Raw genomic sequence first — 20,849 nt, forward strand, 5'->3', positions numbered from 1 at the left:
CTACTACTAGTACTGGAAGTAGTCCACATGGGCTTGGATCAGCCAGGTCGTGGCTTGGTCTCACATATGAAATTCTAAGTTCAATACCTTACAGACCCGCTTTATTTCGAAAGTATAAGCTTTATACATACCATCATGTCTCTTTCCAGGCCACACAGCGACTAGATGGCACGTGAGTGTCCCTTTCTGCTCGGATACCTCCTATCTGCTCAAGTCCAAGGCAAATACAACACCATGTGTATCAAGCAATACTGACGAAGGCTTGTTGGCTTTCTCTCACGCTCACTTACTATCTATCTTTCTTTATTGAAAGTGGAAGCGCAGGGGGGGAATATGTTCAATTCCGCGAAGCCAAGGGAGAAGGGGCATTAACCTGATCCCAACCTAACATAGTTTACTAGCGAAGGGGCATTCCAACCACACTATCGCCGTTAGTTCGAAGCTTAGATGGTTTACAAGGATGAGGAATTCCATATTTAAAAGCTAAGACTGTGTTACACAGCTCCAATTACACATGAAAGTGAAACGACCGTATTTGGAAATGCGTAGTACTCCGGAATCCAAGACGACCTTAGATACCTCGATACTGGTCCTATAATAACTGCCAACCGACAGCGAAATAATCACTTTATACTCCGTACTCAGAGCCCAGTTAAGGAGGCCGCACCTCGAATCAATCACCAGTGTTCCTCCCCGATCACCACATCCTCGACATCCACCCCGTCTACAAACCACCGTCCCTCGCCGTTCCCATTAGGTCCAATAAGGATATCATTCCCGCTCATCATTCGCTTGCGCATCTTTCCAGTTTCCCTATCGAAAGTCCAATCTTCAAGCCCGTAGCATCGCTTCCACCGCATTTCATCATCTGCATCCTGGTACTCGTACCAGAACTGTACGGCGATGCGATCGTCGGTGAAAGAAAAGAGTTCTTTGCGCAATCTGTAGCTCCGTTCACGATTCCATTTGGCTGTCAGAAAGGCGATTATTCCTTCTGTCCCCGAGAGGAATGAGGTTCGGTTTCGCCAAATACACTCTGGTGTGTATGCCTGAGCAATTCGGACAGGATCCCTATCATATTATCAGTATAAGGCGTAAACGAGTCAGCTAAAACAGGAGGGAGTCATTGAAGACCTGGGATCATAGAAGAATGAGCAGTACAGGTGCATGGAAGTGGATGGTTTCAGAGAAGTAAGGGATGAAATCCAAAATACATGCATTCAATGCACTTACAACCCGTCATTGCAGATAAATAGATAGGGTTTCGACATATGTATCGGTACTCACTTGGTATTCCACAAATTCTGGGCTACCTTGACCTTCTTTCTTGCGGTTTCTTCCGTGAACGGAGGTTTAATGTCTGCCATCCTTACTCAAGTCAGGATAGGTAAAGAATCTAGACTGTTGTAAAGGAGTCATTTCTATCGATGTCATATTTATAAGCTCCATCACGTGTTTCCAGTCTATGCGTAGCGCCGCAGATAACAATAACCAAAGCCCGTTTTCGAAAATCCAAATCCCGGATTGTTGGTTGCCTATCTGACAGTAGGTAAGCGCATTGGATGATAGAATAGGATGTATACGGTCTCATATAGATCTTTCCGCCGAAGACATAAGGAGACCTTCGATCTATGTGCTAGTTTGCTCTCTTTATCCATATTTTCTTGGGTAATGTTTGATGGATGTAAACAATACCTTAGGGTAAGGTGGCGCCATTTAGACCTATCTGTTTTTAATAAGAAAAAGACAAAAAAGAATCGAGCCTGGCCCAAAATTTGGTCACAGCAATGATGTAAACCGCAACTCTTCTAGACCTTACTGATCAGTAATCGCTACCTAAGTTATCGCCTTTCAGCTTCAACTTGGCCACCCAGATGGCAAGAAGTCTAAGCCCGATAATCGGGGATATATATCTTAGAATCTTCGCAAACAGAGACTCTTTATCACTACTAGTAGGTGCATGTTGTAGTCAAAAATTTCGGGGATACGTTGCTAGCGATCGCCCTAAAGCGCCCAATGAAGCAGCCACCTCGTGGATGAAATCTTATCAGATTCTCGCCACTTCGACAGTAGCCGAGCCCAGATCCGATAGATGGCTCGGGATAGTTGAGGACGAAGTGACGAACCTCCCAGCAGCGAAATAGAATATTCATGAAGCGGTATTAAAAAATACGGGTCTGTATTCCAGTGCGTGTTTCTTTTTCATTGTCTGTTTCTACAAAGAACCTACCTCCGAGAAACGCTCTGCTCGGAGGAGTCGGGGATAAACCCGCCGGGTACTTCGTGGTCGTGAAAATACTGCCGAACTTATGGAGGGGTAACATACGGGCGGTGAGATATTCGGACGGCGAGCATGACGGAAAGGGGAAGGCGGTGGGTGGTCTTGGTGTTGGGGTCAAGCACAAAAAGCATTAAAATCGAATCGTGACAAGTCAGGAAAAAGGAGGGGCAATTTGGATGGGTTTTCTATCAGGGATTATCAAGAGGAGGGTTATTGAGAACCCTGTACTCAAGAGACTAACGGGACAGGGAAGCGAATGGAAACTAATTCTGAGCGAAGAGTCAGTCACTGAAAGTGCGGTGTGAAATTCTATTTATTATATTCGTAGTCTAATTCCCCCTCACTATACCGACCTCGCATATATATGTTGGGACTACCAAGCAGATAGATTATGGCAGTTTTCGTTGGAAGGTGTAGCTGCTACTGCTCCTCCTACCTAACTTGTAGGAGATAGTCTATAGATATCATTTCATTTGCACCAGTTCAGCCGTGGATTTGTCAACCCATTCGGTCTAGATAACCCACAGCCAGTATTGCGCGGTGCATCACCGAAACGGTCATCCATGGTGGGGGATTTTGGTTGCGAAGTCAGGTACTGGAAAGTCATTGGCGGGCCCCTGTGTCTCGGGCGGTCTTCTTGATAATACGAATTACACCAATCGAAAAGATTCGGTATCTTTCTGATTCGGATCAACTGATAGTCTTCCTCTCTGCGGCCCGGCACTGGTTACTGCGCCATTCGCTGTGTTTCTCGAAGGCGCGATCTCCAACTGGAATTGAATTTCTGGATCCGCGTCGATTTAATAATAATACCTCTCCCACCTCGACCCTCTCCACTCTTTGTCTTTCCCTGTCTCTCCCGCAGTACCCGCATTATAAAAGGTGGACTTCCTCCCTCAATCCTCCTTCAAAACGTTTCTTCATCTCTCCACCTACCTCACCTTATCTACTTCTTCCAAGTATCCCAATCAACTCTCTAACACCCTTCACAATGTCTGGATTCAAGGCCGGTGACAGCTTCCCCGCTGACGTTGTCTTCTCGTAAGTCTTGAGATTCTCTTTACCCCCCTCTTTTCATGATCCTGTAGCCATTCTGCTCCCTAACACTCGAGGCTTGGTTAGTCACATCCCCTGGTCTGAGGAAAAGGGCGAGATCACCTCTTGCGGTATCCCCATCAACTACTACGCCTCCAAGGAGTGGGCCGACAAGAAGGTCATCCTCTTCGCCCTCCCCGGTGCTTTCACCCCTGTCTGCTCTGCTCGCCACGTCCCCGAGTACATTGAGAGACTTCCCGAGATCCGTGCCAAGGGTGTCGATGTTGTTGCTGTCCTCGCCTACAACGATGCCTACGTTATGAGCGCCTGGGGCAAGGCCAACGGTGTCAAGAATGACGACATTGTACGTTTTTTTGTCACGCATCGCTCTCTTTCTTCTTCTTTTTTTTTTGGTAGAAGCTGGTTCCCTCATACTAACGGAATCCTATAGCTTTTCCTGTCCGACCCCGATGCCAAGTTCTCCAAGAGCGTTGGCTGGGCCGACGAGGAGGGCCGCACCAAGCGTTTTGCCATTGTCATCGACCACGGCAAGATCACCTATGCTGCTCTTGAACCCGCCAAGAACCACCTCGAGGTAAGTTGTGATGCATAATACATATATACCCTGTTGGATTGTACTCATGCTCACATTCTGTGCTACAGTTCTCCAGCGCCGAGACCGTCATCAAGAACCTGTAAATGCACTAATTAGAACCGATAGACAGGGCATGTGCTTAGTAGAATGCAGGCGTATTCCACCTGTGGGGTAATAACCTGCAAAGGCAGAGCGATTCATATTAGAATTAGACCTTTTCACCCTATAGAGGAATGCAATGCAATTACGACGCTATGAAAACATTTGTTCTGTTCCTTCTCTTCCCTATACGCGTTAAGCGATTGATGATGTCAGCTGAAGAATGATGTGAACCGTGAAGAAGAAAAACGGAGACGAAGTAAGCTTAATATTATTTTACCCCAGCTTCTATGAGATCTACGTGAATCAAAGCGTTGATGGGCTGTTCCCCTCCTTATACTGCTCTTGTTATTGGTTCCCACCTGGGGGTGTGTTTCTTTCGGCCGGGAGGGCTGCCACGCTAAAAAGTTTCATGTTCCATCCAGCACAAATTATTACGAGGTAGCTTCAGTCCAGGCCAGTCACGCTGCAGGCCTCCGAAGCTTCAATTCCGATAGCAAAAGAAAAAGAAAAGAAAATACGAAAACTCCTCTCGCTCAGTTGAAACGTCCGAACTGGGCTATCATGGCCCTCAATCCTCCCTCGAAGCGCAAGTCTGCCTTTCCGGGCCAGGGCCACCAGAACAACAACACCGCGGCTTCCCGCAAGCGTGCAAAGACTTACGATGCCCGATCCCTAGCCGTGCAGTCGTCTGAAGCTGCACTCTCTGCAACAGGAGAGCTCGATGTTGCTGCTTATCTTGCCGCTCGAGAATTTGAAATCCGTTCCCTGGAGTCAGGTATTCAGCGCTCAAAGGGTGCGCTTACCAGTCGTGCGTTCCAAGGAGTGCCTCGATCGCTGAGAAGGCGGACGGCGAGTCATAATGTGAAGAGGGTTCCAAGGAGGTTGAGGGCAAGGGCGAAGAGAGAGGTAGGTCTTCTTTTCTTTTCTTTTCTTTTTTGGTTTGGGAAAGGGGGGGGGTTCATACGCGCAAAGTATCTTGCATTGTTGTATTAATTCACAGGATTCAGTGATGGGATTCATGACGGGTTGCTAATCTCTACGTGAACTAAACTGAGTAGATGATCGAGGATAACACCCCCACCGTAACGGCTCGACGACGAAAACCGACAGAGATAATGCGTATTCGTCTCGAAACCGCCAGACGTCTGCAGAACCTCAACGCGAAGACCAAAGCTAAGCGAGCTGCCTTGAAGGCAAAGCGTGGTAAAGAGGAACAAAAATCGTTAGAAGAAGCTGGTGGCCACGCGTTCGATATCGCCCCGAGAGTCCCTAAGATCAAGAAGAACAAGCTTTCGCGACCCCCGGCGCCAGAGTCGAAATATAGGAAGCGGCAGCGCTGCAAGACCTGGCTTCCAACGCACTTGTTTCATGCGAAACGTGCGCACATGACGACTACGAAGGATCCTTTGTGGAGGTTTGCATTGCCTTTGTCTCCGACTGAGAAAAGTTACAGGTCTACTCATCGAGCTAGGGGAGCTAGGGGAGCGGTGGCATGGGATATGAGCTATGTGTCTACAATTCAGTTGGAGGGTACTGAGGCAGCGTTAGAAAGCGTGCTGAGGGCTGTCGGCGTTAACGGGGATGACGCGTGGGGTGTTAAGGGAAGAAAATGGAGGGCTGGAGTGAGAAGCTTGCGAGCTTGGGCTGTCGAACATGACGGTCAGCGGAAGCCTATTGCGCCGATTACATTGATTCGATGTGCTCAGCGCGTGGTAGAGGACGTGGAAATGGTTGATATTGATGACGATGGGAATACCGCCCAAGGCAAGAAGAAGCAGAAGCAGAAGCACAAGGATAGAACCAAAGTGTTCATTAGGGTCCACCCATCTGCGTTCTTACAGCTGTGGAATGAGCTCCTGGGCATTTCGAAAAGGCAGAGTCCACCGGTAATGGTTGAGGATCTTCGCTTTGAGATAGGCAGCATCGACGTCACGGGCCCGGGGTCTACAGAAGCGCTGATTTCGGCTTTGAGTCCATTGGCAACGAACGACAAGGAAATCCCCGTAGGCAGTACAGAAGCCACATGGAACTCCCTGTTAGGGGTCTCGAACCCTTCATCGCTACCCCAAAATGCTCTGTTGGCATTCTCTATATCCGATCCCCGTCTTCACTTCCCGCCTCAAACACTCAAGCCTCCATCTTCTGAAAAGCAGATCCAAGACTTAGCCATGCTACTCTCTTCTTGGCCTCCAGACAAAACCCAAACAACTCCGCCAGATCTCTTCGACCGTCCCACCCGCTTAGCTGCTACCCGCCAACTACCTAGCCAGAAGGCTATCAACCGACGACGAACCCAGGCTGGAGTGGGGAAGCACCCTTCTCCAGAACCTTCAGATCCTCAAATCCCAGTCATAATCCTTGCCACTCGCAGTAGCTCCCAGGCGAAGAACAGCAATGCCCCAGGGACTTGGACTGTTCTTCTCCCCTGGAAGTGTGTACTCCCCGTATGGTATTCCCTAATGTACTATCCGCTTTCCAGCGGAGGGAAACTGAGATTCGGGGGCTTGAAAGAGCAGCAGCAGCTTGCCTTTGAAGCTGGAGAGCCATGGTTCCCGGGGGATTTCCCAGGCACCCAGGCCGGCTGGGAATGGGGATTACGTGAACAGGAAAAGGCCAAGCAGGAATGGGAGCGGAGACCGAAAGGACGAAGGGTTGAATTTGACACCCTTGATCTAGGAAACGGCCAGAAGGGCGAGTTCGGGCGCGGCTGGGCTTGCGATTGGGAGCGGTTGATCAGCCCAACTAATAATGAGCCTGTCGTCAAAGGTCAGGATACCAGCAAGGAGATCAACGAAGTCTCCAAATCTGATAGCAAGACGGACGGAGAACCCCCTGCGGACGTTAGCCTTGGCCTCCCATTGAATATCCACCAGCTCCCTACTTCTCAGGCAACCCTGGCAATCAGCACAAATAACAACCCCTCCTCACTTGCAAGTGTGAAGATCTCACTCCAAGCCCGAGGCAGTCCAACCCCGCGAGCCCGTATCTATCGGCTCCCAACAAACAACCCAGACCTCCGCCAGAGATGGATCGCCCTAGCATCCAAACAACCATCTAGCAAACAAAAGGAAAAGGACAGAGAGCGAATAACAAGCGTGGGCAAAAAAGAAGACGAAGCAGACGCTAGACAGCGTCTCGCTGCGTCGCTCTTGACCCCCGTCTCAGATGAGTGCCCAGAGCACTTAGCTCTGCCGGGCGAGGAAGATCTCATTGGATTTATCACGACGGGGAACTATAATCTGTCTGAGGGTAAGGGAACCGGGATTGGCTCGATCCAGGTCTCAAAGGTTAGTGGTCCAGTCCCGGGTCTGGGGAAGAAAAAATCCTCCTCCAAGGCGCAAGAGAGAGAAAAGCATATGTGTATTGTTCGAGGAGCTGGGGAGACGATTGGGCGGCTGGGGTCTTGGGAGCTTGTTTGAGTTTTTATATCTTTGTGATACCCGGTAGGTAGAGTTACTCACTATAGTAGACTTGGGCAGTTGTGTAAATTGTATGTCCTCTATTGGGGCTTACCTTCTAAGAGAGAACTTGACAATGTATACATATTCTAAATGGAAATGAGCATTGAACTGACACAATGTAAGTAGATAGTAGTAGGTATACACATGCACGACAGCACAACAGCATGATAGCACGACACAGAATCCAACGAGTCTATTTTATAACACACTCACACTCACACAGCATGAAAGAGATCGAGAAAGAAGGAAGACAGGGAGGGAGGGAGGGAGGGGACAGGCAGAGAAATTATCCTACACCCTCTCATCCTTAACCAACAATCTTATCCACAAAGGCCGACTCCAGTCTCGCAACCTCCTTCTTAAATTCTGCCACCTCCTTCCAGCAATCCAACGGCCGTCGATCATTCAACCGCAAACAGCTAACCACATCCGCCTTGGCCTTCTCAATGCCGTCATCCAGCTCAGCCAGCTTCTTGCGGCCTGCAAGCTTCGTCCGCAGCTCCTCAATCTCCGTGTTCACCGTCTCCCGGCTCAGCTCGCGGTTGATTGGCTGTGCGGCTTCAACGGCAGCAGGGGGGACAGGTGTGTATTCGCGGCCGGCGAAGGGGATCCGGGGCGCGTCGAGATCCAATGATCCAGCTGGGTAGCTGTAGCTGTAGCTGGCGGGGCTTGGTGTGGAGGTAGTAGCGGCGGCGTTGTTCCCGCTGTCTTTAACTTCTGCAAGGCGTTTTTCGATCTCAGCTAGGGTCTGCTGCTCGCGGGCGCGTAGGCGCTCGAGTTCCTCCGATACACGGGCTTGGATTTGGAGTTCAAGGGTCTTTGCACGGGAGGAGTCGGTCTAAAAGAAGGAGATTGTTAGATTTTGGAGTTTTGGCTGCTTATTCGCCCTGGGGTAGAGACGTACTTCGGCATTGGATTGGAGGCCGTCGACCAGGTTCGAGGAGAATTGGATGGGGGAGTTGCTGTTGATTTTGGAAAGAAAAAAAAAAAAAAGCATTAGCGGGTTGAATTTGTCATGCATGGATAACTGGACAGCCTCGAGGGTGTAAATCTTTCTGGTGTGCATCGAGATATAGAAATCCGCAAGCCCAGGGTCTAGGACTTGATATGATTTCGCACGCGAGCCATTGAGATGCACACCACGCATCCTCCATGTCTCCCATCATCCATCTGGTAGCACACAGGGCGGGGAAATGAAAAGATCGAGAAGGCCCTGCGAGATATGACCCAAACAAGAAGTATCATACCTGGAGAAAATGTGTTTTGACCCGGCCGATGCCTCGGGCTTAGAGCTACCGGAGCCCATGATGTGAGTTTCAATGAAGTGGCTTTTCCTCCTGTGGCCCCTTTACTATATGATCCGTTATGTGTCGGCCCGATGCGACGCAGCAATGACCGTAAAGGCAGGAGATTCGTGTGGTATTTGAGCGTTGTCGTCGTCGTCGTCGTCGTTGTCGGAGAGAATAATTGCGCATCGTCCTTCTGCAGCCGACTTCCGCCGGCGGAGGTCACGTGGGTTGTATTAGTAATATTTGTTAACCATTCTGGGAAGAACTTCACGACCGGCTTCCAGGGTTCTCTCTACTCCGTACTGTATAGAGCACGGAGTACGGAGTACCTAGATAGGACCCTTGATTATAAGTTGGGCGAATGATTTTGTGCCTTATCACCTGTTTGGGTTGAGAACTACCTAGGTAGTTACCTAGGTAGGTTAGACATGTGAGGGAGGAAGGGAATTTGTTGGAGATTGTTTCTAACTCTACGACGTACATACTATAGTATGTTGTTTTGCCCATGGACCTCATATAAGTAAAAGAAGCATACATGATCCCATGGGAAAGAGAAAATATTACCTCTTGAATATACCTACCAAGTCTGCATTTTGCATTGTCTGTCAGGCTGCCATCCCACCTGCAGAGTATGTAACTATTATTTTTCCCTTTGTCATGGATTCCATAAAGCCTCAAACCTCAAACTAAGCCATTACATTTCTCTTGTGCAAGATCCTATCCTAACCATTGTTTCTCACCGGTGAAGAGGAGCCCAAACCATCCCCACTATGTTTCATGGCGTCATGGATGAAATTGGATGGATTCGATTCTTCAACAGGAACTTGGAATCCTTTTCTTTCTTATTGTTACTTAGATAGGCGAGTCAATAGTAGCAGCAGTGAACAATAATCAGAAGAATCAGTACGATATAATCTAATGATAATAATCGAGTATAGCCAGTCCATTGCAAAGTCCATGTGTACTGTAGTAACTACTTTTCTGGTGCCCCGCCAGACCCGACTCTCCCGCTACTGTTTTACCCACAGAAACTGACCTCATCGAACCCCTCCTCCTCCTCCCCCTCGGTTTCTATCGTCAATGGCGTTTTTTTGTGCATTGATCAATTGACTTTTCCTTCTTCTTCTTCTTCTTCTTCCCTCTTCTTCGCTCATGCATCATTCTTATTCCCCGTATTATTATCTTTGTTATTGTTTTATTTAACTTCCTAAGGCTCCTTCTGCACAGCCGCCTCCAAGACTTTTCCCCATTGTCGCATCCCACGCTCCGTTTCGTTTCCCCTCCATCTTACTACCCCTCCTCATCAGCTAACCCCCATCTCATATATATATATATATATATTATATATATATACCCAATCAGTACGATATTGATTCCTTTTCCTACTGTTAAACCTACTCCTCAAGTCCATTAATTCCATCCCTTTCCACTAACTCCCCTGTGCCTAGTTTGTTGTCACTACTCCGCCAACCATGTCTGCTTTGCTGCAAGAGGCTGCGCGCATCGCGCGTGAGTTCGATTACCCCGCGGAGGAGGTCCAGCGTGGGGTAAAGGAGTATATTCGGGAGATGGATGAAGGATTGTCCCAGGAGAATACAACCTTGAGCCAGATCCCGACGTTCGTGACTTCCGTGCCCAACGGCACTGAGAAGGTAGTGTATGATTCAAGAAATCTGAATTTGGCCGCGATTCTGACCTTGTCTTCCCTTCCTTGCAGGGCCTGTATCTGGCTGTAGATCTCGGAGGCACCAACTTCCGAGTATGCTCAATTGACCTTCATGGCGACAATACCTTCTCTCTTACACAGTCGAAAATCATGATCCCTCGGGAGTTGATGGCTTCAGGGTCATCCAAGGATCTCTTCATGTTTTTGGCTCGACAGATTGAAGCCTTCCTGCGTATTCACCACAATGAGCATTTCGAGGCTCATCTCCGAAGGAAGAGGGCGGGGAAAACGGAGGAGGATTTATTTGACCTGGGTTTTACCTTCAGCTTTCCCGTGCGTCAGTTGGGGATTAACAAGGGTACATTGATTCGCTGGACCAAAGGCTTTAACATCCCCGATGCTGTGGGCCAGGACGTTTGCGCGCTTCTCCAGAATGCCCTGGATGATTTGGAACTTCCGGTTCGCGTGGCCGCTCTGGTCAACGATACCGTGGGAACCCTGATGGCTCGTTCGTACACATCACCCGGTGCTACCGGGACATTCCTGGGTGCTATCTTCGGAACAGGCACAAACGGAGCCTACCTCGAAAAACTTGACAGAGTTACCAAGATGGACAAAATTGAACACTCCAATTACGACAAATCGACTGGCGAAATGATTATCAACACGGAATGGGGCAGCTTCGATAACCACCTGAGCGTCTTGCCCAACACAAAATACGATCAACAGCTGGATGCTGACAGCAACAACCCGGGCATCCAGATGTTCGAGAAGCGTGTGTCGGGTATGTTCCTTGGCGAGATTCTGCGTCTGGTCTTGCTGGATATGCACCGCAATAAATCCCTAGGGTTCCTTCAGCCTAACGGGTCGTCGGATGTTCATATCCCAGAGAGCTCGTCCCTCTACCGCCAATGGGGCGTCGATACTAGTCTGCTCAGCTTGGTCGAAGCTGATAAGTCTCCTAGCTTCGAGGAGACCAAGCTCGCTTTGAAGGACCACTTGAAGATCGAGCGTCCCAGCGATACTGATTGCAAGGCCATCCAAACCATTGTACACGCCATCGGCAAGCGTGCTGCTCGTCTGAGTGCTGTCCCTCTTGCTGCTATTCTCATTTCCACGCGTAAACTGGAAACCGATGACATGGTGGACATTGGCGTCGATGGAAGTCTGGTCGAATTTTACCCCGGCTTTGAGGGGTATATGAGGGACGCCCTACGAGAGGTACCGGAATTAGGCCCTGCTGGCGAGAAGAAGGTACGGATCGGTATCTCCAAGGATGGTAGCGGAGTTGGGGCCGCTTTGATTGCGCTTGTTGCAAGTAAAGAGGAGAAAAGGGCGTCCAAAAACGTGAAATGATTGAGATGTGGTGACGACTTTCCTTTTCTTGACCCCCTTCCTTATTCCGACCTCTCTTGTTCTTTTATCGCATAGGCCTCAAGGGTATTGCTACTAGCCGAAGCGTCTTGATATGTTCTTCATATACGCACCCGGGTTATCCTCCCGGATGCTGGTCTGGTTCTACCCTGGCCGTAGTCGGGTCCTTGGTGTCGACAAGCGGAGCTGGTTAGGAAGAAGGGAGATGTATCATTATTTTCTGGATTGAATGGCGTTCTTACTTATGTGTTTCTTTCTGCACGCATCACAAAGAATTCAGTATATACCTCTCAAGATAACCTTCGATGACAGAAGCAATAACAAGAGTTGTCTTTTGATTCTCCGTACCTCAGCACCCAACAGTCGGTATGAAATTCTGCCACCGAGTTTCCTGCGTGTTCGAGTCGGACCAATCCCAAGGCTATCTGATATTACCTTAGTTCTAGGGATCTCTTATCTTAAGATACATATGCAGCTAGGAGATTCCTGCAAGACTTGCGAAATCCGGTTGTATACTCTGGACTATCGTGGCAATGATGAATGCAAGGGACTACCCTAGTAGTAGAGACACCACAAGGAAGATCTTTGCTCAGATTATCACCTGGTTTGCAGTGCCAGGGAATACTAGTAGAATCGACGGGAATACTTTGCCCGCAGGAGCGAATCACTCGAGGTGCCGTCAGCCACTTTGCTTAAATAAAAAAGAAACGCATGGAATTTTCACCGACAGGGTCATTTTTTAGCGAAATTCCATTGGCTCTTAAAAGTCGAGCAACGCATTTTGTAGTGAATCAGAATAAATCGACGGGGTCCGCGGGTTCCCCCCCCCAGGTCTATAGCAAAATATGGTTTGCTTCAAGGAGATGATGCGACATATGTCATGTCAACGTACCTCTCTATAAACTTCCCTCCTCCCACGCTTGCTGATGTACCTTTCTGTCAATTCGGGGTATTCAAATATCTTTGGGGCCATACCCCTGATTGTTGTCCGCATTCGTCCCGCTACTGGTGGGCTTGGACACAGTCTCTGAGGGCGTGTATTACTCGCAACACGAATAAGAACATACCCTTTCTCTTGAAAACCCATCCTCCATCATGGCAGATACTCTCCCTCACGAAGTAGGGGATTCGATTCTCAAAACCCCCCTGAAAAATGAAAAGGAACACAGCGCGACCCGTTCATCAGACCGAGATAGCACCCTCTTTGATCCTTCCGACAGAGAACGCTCCCCTTCACTTGCCCCTAGCTTGACGGAGGGCAACAAAGACCAGCAGACACAAGACGAAGACACAGAAGAAAATGTCGAGTACGCACAATCTTGGGAGCTTTATATCATCACCATTGGGCTTTGCCTGGCGGTCTTTTGCTTGGCGATTGTAAGTACTTGCCATGGGATTTCTGCAAAGTCATCGACATCCTGCTCACCCCTTGATAGGACAACACCATTCTAGCCACGGCTATACCAAAGATCACGGATCAGTTTAACTCTCTGGGTGATATAGGCTGGTATGGAAGTGCGTATTTACTTACCTTCTGCGCGTTGACGCTACAGTTCGGAAAGATGTACACCTTCTACTCGACTAAATGGGTCTTTTTGAGTGCCCTCGCATTCTTCGAGATCGGCTCTCTCATCTGTGGAGTGGCCCCAAACTCACTTGCTTTGATCATTGGACGTGCGATAGCTGGCATCGGGTCCGCTGGGCTGTTCTCGGGCGCCATTTTGATTCTGGCGCAGTGCGTGCCACTCCAAAAAAGACCCATGTTCACCGGAGGGCTCTGGAGCATGTACGGAGTCGCCAGTATCGCTGGCCCTTTGATGGGTGGCGCTTTCACAGATCATGTCACCTGGAGGTGGTGCTTCTACATCAACCTGCCTCTGGGGGGGATCACTCTAGTCTTTATTACCTTTTTCTTCAAAGCCCCCAAACCTATCAAGGCCCTTCCAAGCTTCAAGGATGAGCTCGACCAGCTGGACCTTGTCGGTTCTTTCTTCTTTGTGCCAGCGATTATTTGTATACTCCTTGCTCTGCAATGGGGAGGGACCGAGTATGCCTGGGACAATGCCCGCATCATTGTTCTCTTCTGTCTATTTGGAGTCTTGACCGTTATCTTTATCATTGTCGAATCCTTTCAGGGCGAAAAGGCTACGGTACCTGGGCGCATTTTCAAGAACCGCAACATCTGGGGAGCTTCAATTTACTCTTTCTCCCTGGGGGCTGGATTCTATTCGTTCGTGTACTATGTGCGTCCACCCCCCCCCAAATTTTTCTTAATCCTCTATAATGAACTAACCTTTTTTTTTTTTTTTTTTTTTTTTTTTTTTTCAATTTAGATTCCCATCTGGTTCCAAGCAATTAAAGGCGTCACTGCAACCAAATCCGGCATTATGAGTATCCCTATGCTTCTTTCGTGCATCATCTTCATTTTAATTTCCGGTATCCTGGTCACTCGCTTCGGACATTACACTCCACTTATGTACATCGGTTCCATCTTCTTCGCCGTGGGTGCAGGCCTCATCACAACGTGGCAGGTCGACACCACACACTCGGCCTGGATCGGGTACCTGGTGATCCTCGGGATTGGGATCGGACTGGGGATGCAGGCTCCGCTGATCGTCGTGCAGGCGGTTCTGCCGGCGGAGGACATTGCAACCGGGACAGCGCTGCAGGTGTTTGCCCAGATGCTTGGCGGCACGATATTCATCTCTGTGTGCGAGAATATCTTCCACAACCAGCTGCTGAAGAACCTGGCCGCGCAGGCGCCGAACGTCGATGGGGCTAAGCTCGTTGCTGCGGGAGCGACCATGGTGCGAACGATGGTCTCGTCTGAGGTCTTGCCGACTGTGCTCCAGGCATACAACAAGGCGCTTGTACAGACGTTTTACTGCAGTGCCGCGATGGCAGCGTGTACGTTTATCGGGTGTCTTCCTCTCTCGTGGAAGCCGCTTAAGGGGAAGAAGATTGAAGCGACGGCAGCTTAGGTGTGAATGACTCACATGAACCTGATAACTAGTTATGATGGATCAGACTCGTTGTGTTTCCGTGCTTTCTTTCTTTCTTTTCTTTCTTTTTCCGTTCGGTTTATCTTTGGGAATCCCTCCTAGATGGAATAGAGATACAATACATATACATATACAATATGTTGAATAACCTGTGCCACACTCGTACTCGTAGCTCTCTACAACAGTATACGGAGTACTCCAAGATAACTAGTAGTACACACACACACACACACACACACACACACACATCCTCGCTAAACAGCAGCATAAAGACTCAAATACACACTCCAGATTACCCCACACGCACTGCCAAACACCACTCTCCGATCCGGGGCCACAACCGTGTACATCAACGTCGAAACAAGCGGTCTATACTTGAGCCGGGCAATCATAATGGGGGTAAAGTCCTGCAGGTCATGGTTGGTTAGTCAAAGAGAGCAGAACAGCAGCAGGCAATAGCCGTAGAAGAAGAAGAAGAAGAAGAAGAGATCGTCATTACCTCACAAACCAACCCATATATCCGACCCCCCCCACTCCCCTTCAACCCATTAATCAACACAATGAAGAGCACGATATTCGCCACCGACCCCACCGTCTGATCCAACAGAAACTTCATCGCAAAGTTGTACATTCCGGATCGTTTCCTGCCGCTGCTGCTGCTGCCGCTGCTGCTGCGAGGCACGGGCTTTTCTTTGATTTCGCCGCTGCCATCGTCGATGGTGATTGCTAGAGCGCCATTGTCGCTGTCGCTGCCACTGCCTAACCCTAACCCTAACCCTGGACCAGAACCAGAACCAGAACCTGGAACCGGAACCGAGACAAGTCGAGGAAGACTAATCGTCGGTGTTGATGTCGTCGCAGCGGTAGAGGAGGAGTTCGTCGCCGTGATGCGTCGGAACGAGGGAAACCCAGGATATCGAATCTCAAGCCATCGCTGCCAGGCGTAGTTCAGGGGCAAGATGATGATAGCATAGGTGACGAATTGGATTAAAGCGGTGGTGTTTAAGCTGAATGTTTTCTTTTTTGTTCATATTCAATTTTGTTTTTGTTTTTTTTTTTGTTTTGGTTCTTACTAGGGGGGGGTATGGTATGTATGTATGTATGGATGGATGGGATAGGCAGGGTAGGGATTTGGTCGGGGTTTTACGAACTAAGAAACGGGTTGAGAAGAAAGGGTTGAGAAAGTACAACGTACATGTTTCTTATGCTGGTCTATAATCTGGGCCAGGACGTTGGATATCGCGTTTAGAATTGTCGATTGGATCAAGGTCGTTGTTAGGGGGGATGATGGGCGCATGCTTTCCTTTCCCTTTCCTTTCCTAGTTGCCTGAGTTCGGGTCTAGGTAAATAGGAGGAGGAGGAGGAGGAGGAGGAGTGCGTCTTGGAGGGTGCTCAGGTAGAGAAGGTCATTGAGATAAGATGAAGATGAAGATGGGAATGAGAATGAGAAGAAGTCAGAAATGTATACGGGGATACCTTTAAGAAAGGGTTGTTAGGGGTGTGGGGCACGTGTCCTTCCAGCAGTCCAAATAGTCGACTTCCTCTTCTACTCCGTACAGATCCTACAATCGTTAATCCTTAATTACTTTATTTGCCTATTCAGGTATTTCTGATTACTTATATTTTAGTATAAATAACTACCTAGGTAGTTCACATACTCATCGCCACCATCATGGCAAACCTCATGAAATGCGTCACAAACGCCATTCGACGGGGTCCCTCCCCTCCTATACGTTTTCCCACCAGCGGTGGAGGTGCTTGAGGAGGAACAGTTTGAGCAGTTCAAATAAGAATAATATTACCCTGCTAACATTAGTAACTTGATTAGTTCCAAATACTAGATTATCAGTAAACTCGGATTTGGGACTACTTCTACTGTATGGCTCACTCGCAATCTTGAGTAAGTTAGGGGCACTTGATTTCAACTAAACACTAAACCTACTAATACAAGCAGAGGCCATCAATACATGTCACTTAAAATCTACATGCGCGACAGAAGTGACCAGGAAGAGTTTCAGATCTATAAGCAACTAGATCAGGGGAACTCACAGCACCCTGGCCATGCTTATATATATAAGGAAAGCACTGGATATCTTTACCATTGATTTACTGAAGACCTACTTAAACCTGGTCTGGTATAGATCTTTCTTGTACTAGACTATCTACATAATAAATACAAGCTTGTTTATACCAGTAAGGTATCTTTATACAACTTGTTAAATAGTATTACCCTAATATATATTCTAATAGATATTAAAAGTAATAATATTCTCCAGGAAATAGAGGACAAGTCAATCCTTGAAAGGTTTACTCAAGCTGAGCTAAAGAATCCTTTACAGTACCCCATAAAATTATTAATGGTTGGCCAGTCTATGCTTCACGGCGTTTTGACTTACCCAAGGTATTTAGCCAGGCTATTTTAAGTAATTTTAGCTCTGCTGTACAAGGAGATAAGAGGAGGAACCATAATATATAGCTAAATATTGCTCAAGAAATATCCACAGTTGTAATGTGGAAGCTTGTCAACTTCGTAAAAGCCCCCATGAAGGAGCCGTTCCCATTCAAGGAATTATTTCTATAATGCGGTTAACCTAGCTTCTATATACAGTGCCAAAAGTCCTCAGGAGCTATATAAAGGCACTTCCGGCTAATAAAATGCTCCTTCTTCTTCTTCTTCTTCTTCTTCTTCTTCTTCATGTGAACGTTAAACAGACCTACTGGATTCTCAAGACTCTACATTCAAGTCCGAGTGCCCGTGAATCCCCCCGTCGAGAATCCATTGTTCATTATCATTTTCGGCGTCGTCTTGAACACGACGCCATGTCTGCTTTCGTTGCCGGTGACCATCCGCCGTTTTCCCATCGGGTGCCTTCCAAATAGGTCGCATAAGCCCACCAGCGGCCAGTAACGGATTATGGCTGAACGCTTCGCTACTTCTCTGGCTGCTATCGTAAGTGAGATCCTCTGCTTCTTGCTCGTCCACTGGAGCAGAACTGGATTCCGTAGGTGCAGCTTGGTAAACCCTTGTAACGCGGCCACCCTTAATATCCAAGCTCATCACGGTCTTCTTCTTCTCCCACTCCGGTCGTGCTTTTTCCTCCATCTCGCGCATAATCCGCTGCTGCTTTTTGAGCGCCAAAGCTCTTTGCGAAGGAGTCATCCAAAGTGTGGACGACACATTGGGCGTCTCAAAATCAGCCGCTTCGTCTACCACTCGCGTGCGTTTGGCATTTTGCGCCTGGAACTGGAGTAGCTTGTCACGATGAGCCCGAGCGGCGTCTAGTTTGCTGGGAGACGAGCCCGGTCCCAGCCCAGGCCCGCCCTCGCGGTGAACACTCTCGTTGTGCGCGCGCATTTTTTCTTGGCCTCGCTCCGCCCGCAATTCGCGGATCATGCCCTGAATTTCCTCATTCGAGAGCAAAGGAGTTCCGCAAAATGAACAGGGCTGAAGGCCCTCCAAAGAACAGATAATCTTCCCGCAGTTTAAACAGTTCGGAGCCGGTGCAAAAACCGGATGGATAGCCGCATAGCAAGCGCATTTCCTTGGTTGGTTTGATAAAGTTGGATTTGTAGATACTTCTAAAGCAGCGATTGCAGCTGTCAGATCAGAAATGTTGTTCGTCGTCAGGGAGCCTTTGGACGAAGAAGGCGCTGCGGTGCCAGAACCCCCAGCGCCGCTTCTTGAAGGCTTCGCCGCCTTAGATTTGACATTTGGAAGAAGGTCCGAAATTACTAGTCCAGCTGCGGAGGGTGGGGCCTTCCCTACTGGAGGAGCGGGAGACGGGTTGCGCGAAGATGCTGCCGAAGCTTCGCGTGAAGGTATTCCCTTGCTTGGTCGAAGAGTATCTGCTGCCTTCCTTGAGCCTGGTTCCTGTGGCCTGCTCCTACCGGAGATGTAGTCCTCCTCCTGGTCCGCTTTCTTGTAACCCCCGGTGACATCTCCAAAATTCTCCGGTCTCCGTGGAGGCCCAGCGCTATGAAGGGGAGGTTTTGTTTTCTTGGTTTTCTTCACGCCCTTTCCAGCATTTGACGTTTGAGCAGGTGGGGGGGTGGCGGAGCGCGGTTGTCGAAGGGAGGGATCTTCTCGTCGTGAGTTAAAGGCAGATATAAATTCAAATGCAATAGGTGAATCTCCCAAAAGATTCTTGAGGTGGTCAGCGCCTTCTTCTTTGGATAGATCACCAGCGTAGGTGAGGATCTGGATGAGAGACTCTTCATCAAGTGGGAGAATTTCGGCAAGACGAGGTACGCCCCAGGCGATGAGACTAGGATTACTCATGTCAGTTAGGAATATAGAGAATTTAAGAGGCAATCTCAGATCATCTTCGCTCTAAGCATGGTTTGGGGACGGTGAAGGGAGAATTGTGGCGGTGGTGAAATGAATCATCGTGATACCTCCGGGAGGCCCTTCGGGGTAGTGTGCCTATCTTTTCAGGCATCAGCACTAATACTCAAGCACACAACAATATTCGACCATCTATAAAGGCGCAGCACATGTAGAAGGTACTAAAAACAGAAGGGAAAACATGATTAAATTCATTTAATCTAGCCCATTTATTAAACCAATACAAACCCTAAACCTAGCAAGTTATGAGCAAGTTATGCGAGGATACTGTAGATGCGTGCACCCATCCATTTGCATAATCATCTATCCCTAAAGTAAAAAGGAAGGGTGAAAAAAAAAAAAGACTTGGTGGAATAAGCGTGTTAAAGGGAGTAAAAAGAACAATGAAAGGCACGCCGAGGATTTCCCAGACTTTTAGACATGTGATGGTACTAGAGCAGCTCCCTGTTGACGCCTGTGATGCCGGATATTTACGTCGCGGTCATTATTAAAAGGGGTGAAAAAAATATGTCCAAAGGCTCCTTCGCTGTCGTAGATACACCCGTATATCTAGAACAGAAGGAGCGAGAAGTGAAAAGAAGAGAGGAAGAAGGAAGAAAAAAAGAGGCAATGCTCTATGCGGGATCGCCATTCGCTTCGCTCTTAATATCACCCTCCACAGATGCTGCGGCATCGGCGGCCAAAGCCATATCAGGCGTCAAGCCATTCTTCAATTTACTACTCGCAGGTGGTGGTTTCTTTCCGGATAGCTTCTTGGGGGCGCTCAGCTTTTTCTTCTTCGTCGGCGCGGCCGGAGTGTCTTCGTCTCCTAATGGACGTTTGGGAGCGGCGGAGCTCGGTGTGCTACTTCCATTCTCCTGTGGTGTCTTGTTCCGATTCACTTGTCTGCCAGAAAGGCCCAGGCATCGATCTAAATGCTGCGCGACACGTGTCACGACAAAATATCGAGGACAATTAGGACACTTGACCGTTGGAAAGGACACTTTCTCTGGGGCTGCCTGTTTAAAGGAGCTATCGGGGGTAGTAGGTGGACTTGACGCCGGTGTATTAGAGGCATTAGTTTGTTTCTTCTTCTTCGGGTTCAGTTTGTCAGTCGCAAATGGGTTGCCATGCACATCGTGGCCTGGTTTGGAAATCATCGGCTGTTTCTGGCAGTATTCCCGATACGGATCGGGGGGAGGACGAGCGCCAGCCCCAGTCACGGGGTACAATAGACGGGGTAATCGGCAGTCTGGGCAGATAATCTCTTTGGTTGTTTGGAGCGGGTTGCCCTTAAGATAAACCTTGCCGTCCTCGAACACAGCCCCGTCGGTCTCGACATGAATATCCTTAAATTCTTCGGAGTCGGGATCACCGGGCTTAATCAAGCCAGGCGGTTTTCCTCCGGTTTCTTCGCGACGTCTAGAGGCCTCCTCTTCGGCTTTCTGTCTCGCAATCACCACCGCGGAACGCATCCGGGCAACCTTTTCATCTCGATGGACTTTGGCGACGATGTCGTGGATAATATTGTAAAACGTATCGTTCAAGATATCACAAGTCTGGTCAGTCAGCATCGGAGTTAGAGGAAATGCATAAGACACCTAGGATCTATTTTCAGAAACATACCAGTTTCGCAACCGTTCCGGGAGGGAAGGAGCTTTGCGATTCTTTTGTTCCGTTTGATTCGCCCATTGTAATGATGTTCTGTCTAGTCCTGCAA

The 20,849-nt window shown here is 48.6% G+C and overlaps 9 protein-coding genes across 9 annotated transcripts; 4 read left to right on the forward strand and 5 right to left on the reverse strand.

Annotated features, from left to right (window-relative positions):
* Positions 1-462: 462 nt before the first annotated feature.
* P175DRAFT_0525666 (nuclear transport factor 2 family protein) lies at positions 463-1,367 on the reverse strand (the record flags this gene model as incomplete). Its single annotated transcript, XM_040899422.1, has 2 exons — positions 463-1,071; positions 1,288-1,367. The coding sequence occupies 2 exons, from the start codon at positions 1,365-1,367 to the stop codon at positions 678-680; spliced, it is 474 nt and encodes a 157-aa protein (XP_040750312.1). The 3' UTR covers positions 463-677.
* A 1,815-nt stretch (positions 1,368-3,182) lies between these two features.
* On the forward strand, positions 3,183-4,103 carry P175DRAFT_0503739 (peroxiredoxin family protein). The gene is made up of 4 exons (XM_040897699.1): positions 3,183-3,322; positions 3,404-3,680; positions 3,768-3,911; positions 3,980-4,103. The coding sequence occupies exons 1-4, from the start codon at positions 3,273-3,275 to the stop codon at positions 4,013-4,015; spliced, it is 507 nt and encodes a 168-aa protein (XP_040750313.1). The 5' UTR covers positions 3,183-3,272; the 3' UTR covers positions 4,016-4,103.
* A 267-nt stretch (positions 4,104-4,370) lies between these two features.
* Positions 4,371-7,676, forward strand: P175DRAFT_0339185 (ribonuclease P/MRP protein subunit POP1). Its single transcript, XM_040892876.1, has 2 exons — positions 4,371-4,919; positions 5,072-7,676. The coding sequence occupies exons 1-2, from the start codon at positions 4,575-4,577 to the stop codon at positions 7,430-7,432; spliced, it is 2,706 nt and encodes a 901-aa protein (XP_040750314.1). The 5' UTR covers positions 4,371-4,574; the 3' UTR covers positions 7,433-7,676.
* Positions 7,514-8,853, reverse strand: P175DRAFT_0503741 (Mic19 family protein). The gene is made up of 3 exons (XM_040897700.1): positions 8,722-8,853; positions 8,379-8,436; positions 7,514-8,312 (listed from the first exon to the last, which is right to left on the reverse strand). Exons 1-3 carry the CDS (start codon positions 8,778-8,780, stop codon positions 7,782-7,784), a joined length of 648 nt encoding a protein of 215 aa, XP_040750315.1. The 5' UTR covers positions 8,781-8,853; the 3' UTR covers positions 7,514-7,781.
* A 998-nt stretch (positions 8,854-9,851) lies between these two features.
* On the forward strand, positions 9,852-12,185 carry glkA (glucokinase glkA). Its single transcript, XM_040897701.1, has 3 exons — positions 9,852-10,124; positions 10,212-10,415; positions 10,481-12,185. The coding sequence occupies exons 2-3, from the start codon at positions 10,236-10,238 to the stop codon at positions 11,783-11,785; spliced, it is 1,485 nt and encodes a 494-aa protein (XP_040750316.1). The 5' UTR covers positions 9,852-10,124; positions 10,212-10,235; the 3' UTR covers positions 11,786-12,185.
* A 713-nt stretch (positions 12,186-12,898) lies between these two features.
* P175DRAFT_0518329 (MDR family MFS transporter) lies at positions 12,899-14,784 on the forward strand (the record flags this gene model as incomplete). Its single annotated transcript, XM_040899045.1, has 3 exons — positions 12,899-13,180; positions 13,240-14,046; positions 14,137-14,784. The coding sequence occupies 3 exons, from the start codon at positions 12,899-12,901 to the stop codon at positions 14,782-14,784; spliced, it is 1,737 nt and encodes a 578-aa protein (XP_040750317.1).
* Positions 14,785-14,831: 47 nt separating this feature from the next.
* Positions 14,832-16,102, reverse strand: P175DRAFT_0518331 (uncharacterized protein; the record flags this gene model as incomplete). Its single annotated transcript, XM_040899046.1, has 5 exons — positions 14,832-15,212; positions 15,305-15,461; positions 15,488-15,509; positions 15,640-15,823; positions 16,001-16,102. 5 exons carry the CDS (start codon positions 16,100-16,102, stop codon positions 15,060-15,062), a joined length of 618 nt encoding a protein of 205 aa, XP_040750318.1. The 3' UTR covers positions 14,832-15,059.
* Positions 16,103-17,207: 1,105 nt separating this feature from the next.
* On the reverse strand, positions 17,208-19,166 carry P175DRAFT_0464105 (uncharacterized protein). The gene has a single exon (XM_040894839.1). It carries the CDS (start codon positions 19,082-19,084, stop codon positions 17,531-17,533), a length of 1,554 nt encoding a protein of 517 aa, XP_040750319.1. The 5' UTR covers positions 19,085-19,166; the 3' UTR covers positions 17,208-17,530.
* A 598-nt stretch (positions 19,167-19,764) lies between these two features.
* Positions 19,765-20,821, reverse strand: P175DRAFT_0495269 (SGF11 family protein; the record flags this gene model as incomplete). Its single annotated transcript, XM_040896064.1, has 2 exons — positions 19,765-20,688; positions 20,756-20,821. 2 exons carry the CDS (start codon positions 20,819-20,821, stop codon positions 19,765-19,767), a joined length of 990 nt encoding a protein of 329 aa, XP_040750320.1.
* Positions 20,822-20,849: the final 28 nt, after the last annotated feature.

The sequence above is a fragment of the Aspergillus ochraceoroseus genome (genome assembly GCF_002846915.1).
Source record: "Aspergillus ochraceoroseus IBT 24754 chromosome Unknown P175scaffold_7, whole genome shotgun sequence".
Lineage (NCBI taxonomy): Eukaryota > Fungi > Ascomycota > Eurotiomycetes > Eurotiales > Aspergillaceae > Aspergillus > Aspergillus ochraceoroseus.

Coding starts and splice junctions, on each gene's coding strand:
- P175DRAFT_0339185 (XM_040892876.1), top strand. CDS start 4,575: ATGGCCCTCAATCCTCCCTCGAAGCGCAAGTCTGCCTTTCCGGGCCAG. Junction 4,920..5,071: donor GGGCAAGGGCGAAGAGAGAG/GTAGGTCTTCTT, acceptor TAAACTGAGTAG/ATGATCGAGGATAACACCCC.
- glkA (XM_040897701.1), top strand. CDS start 10,236: ATGTCTGCTTTGCTGCAAGAGGCTGCGCGCATCGCGCGTGAGTTCGAT. Junction 10,416..10,480: donor TGCCCAACGGCACTGAGAAG/GTAGTGTATGAT, acceptor CCTTCCTTGCAG/GGCCTGTATCTGGCTGTAGA.
- P175DRAFT_0464105 (XM_040894839.1), bottom strand. CDS start 19,084: ATGAGTAATCCTAGTCTCATCGCCTGGGGCGTACCTCGTCTTGCCGAA.
- P175DRAFT_0503739 (XM_040897699.1), top strand. CDS start 3,273: ATGTCTGGATTCAAGGCCGGTGACAGCTTCCCCGCTGACGTTGTCTTC. Junction 3,323..3,403: donor CCCGCTGACGTTGTCTTCTC/GTAAGTCTTGAG, acceptor AGGCTTGGTTAG/TCACATCCCCTGGTCTGAGG. Junction 3,681..3,767: donor GTGTCAAGAATGACGACATT/GTACGTTTTTTT, acceptor GGAATCCTATAG/CTTTTCCTGTCCGACCCCGA.
- P175DRAFT_0503741 (XM_040897700.1), bottom strand. CDS start 8,780: ATGGGCTCCGGTAGCTCTAAGCCCGAGGCATCGGCCGGGTCAAAACAC. Junction 8,437..8,721: donor TCAAAACACATTTTCTCCAG/GTATGATACTTC, acceptor CAAAATCAACAG/CAACTCCCCCATCCAATTCT. Junction 8,313..8,378: donor GCCTCCAATCCAATGCCGAA/GTACGTCTCTAC, acceptor TCCTTCTTTTAG/ACCGACTCCTCCCGTGCAAA.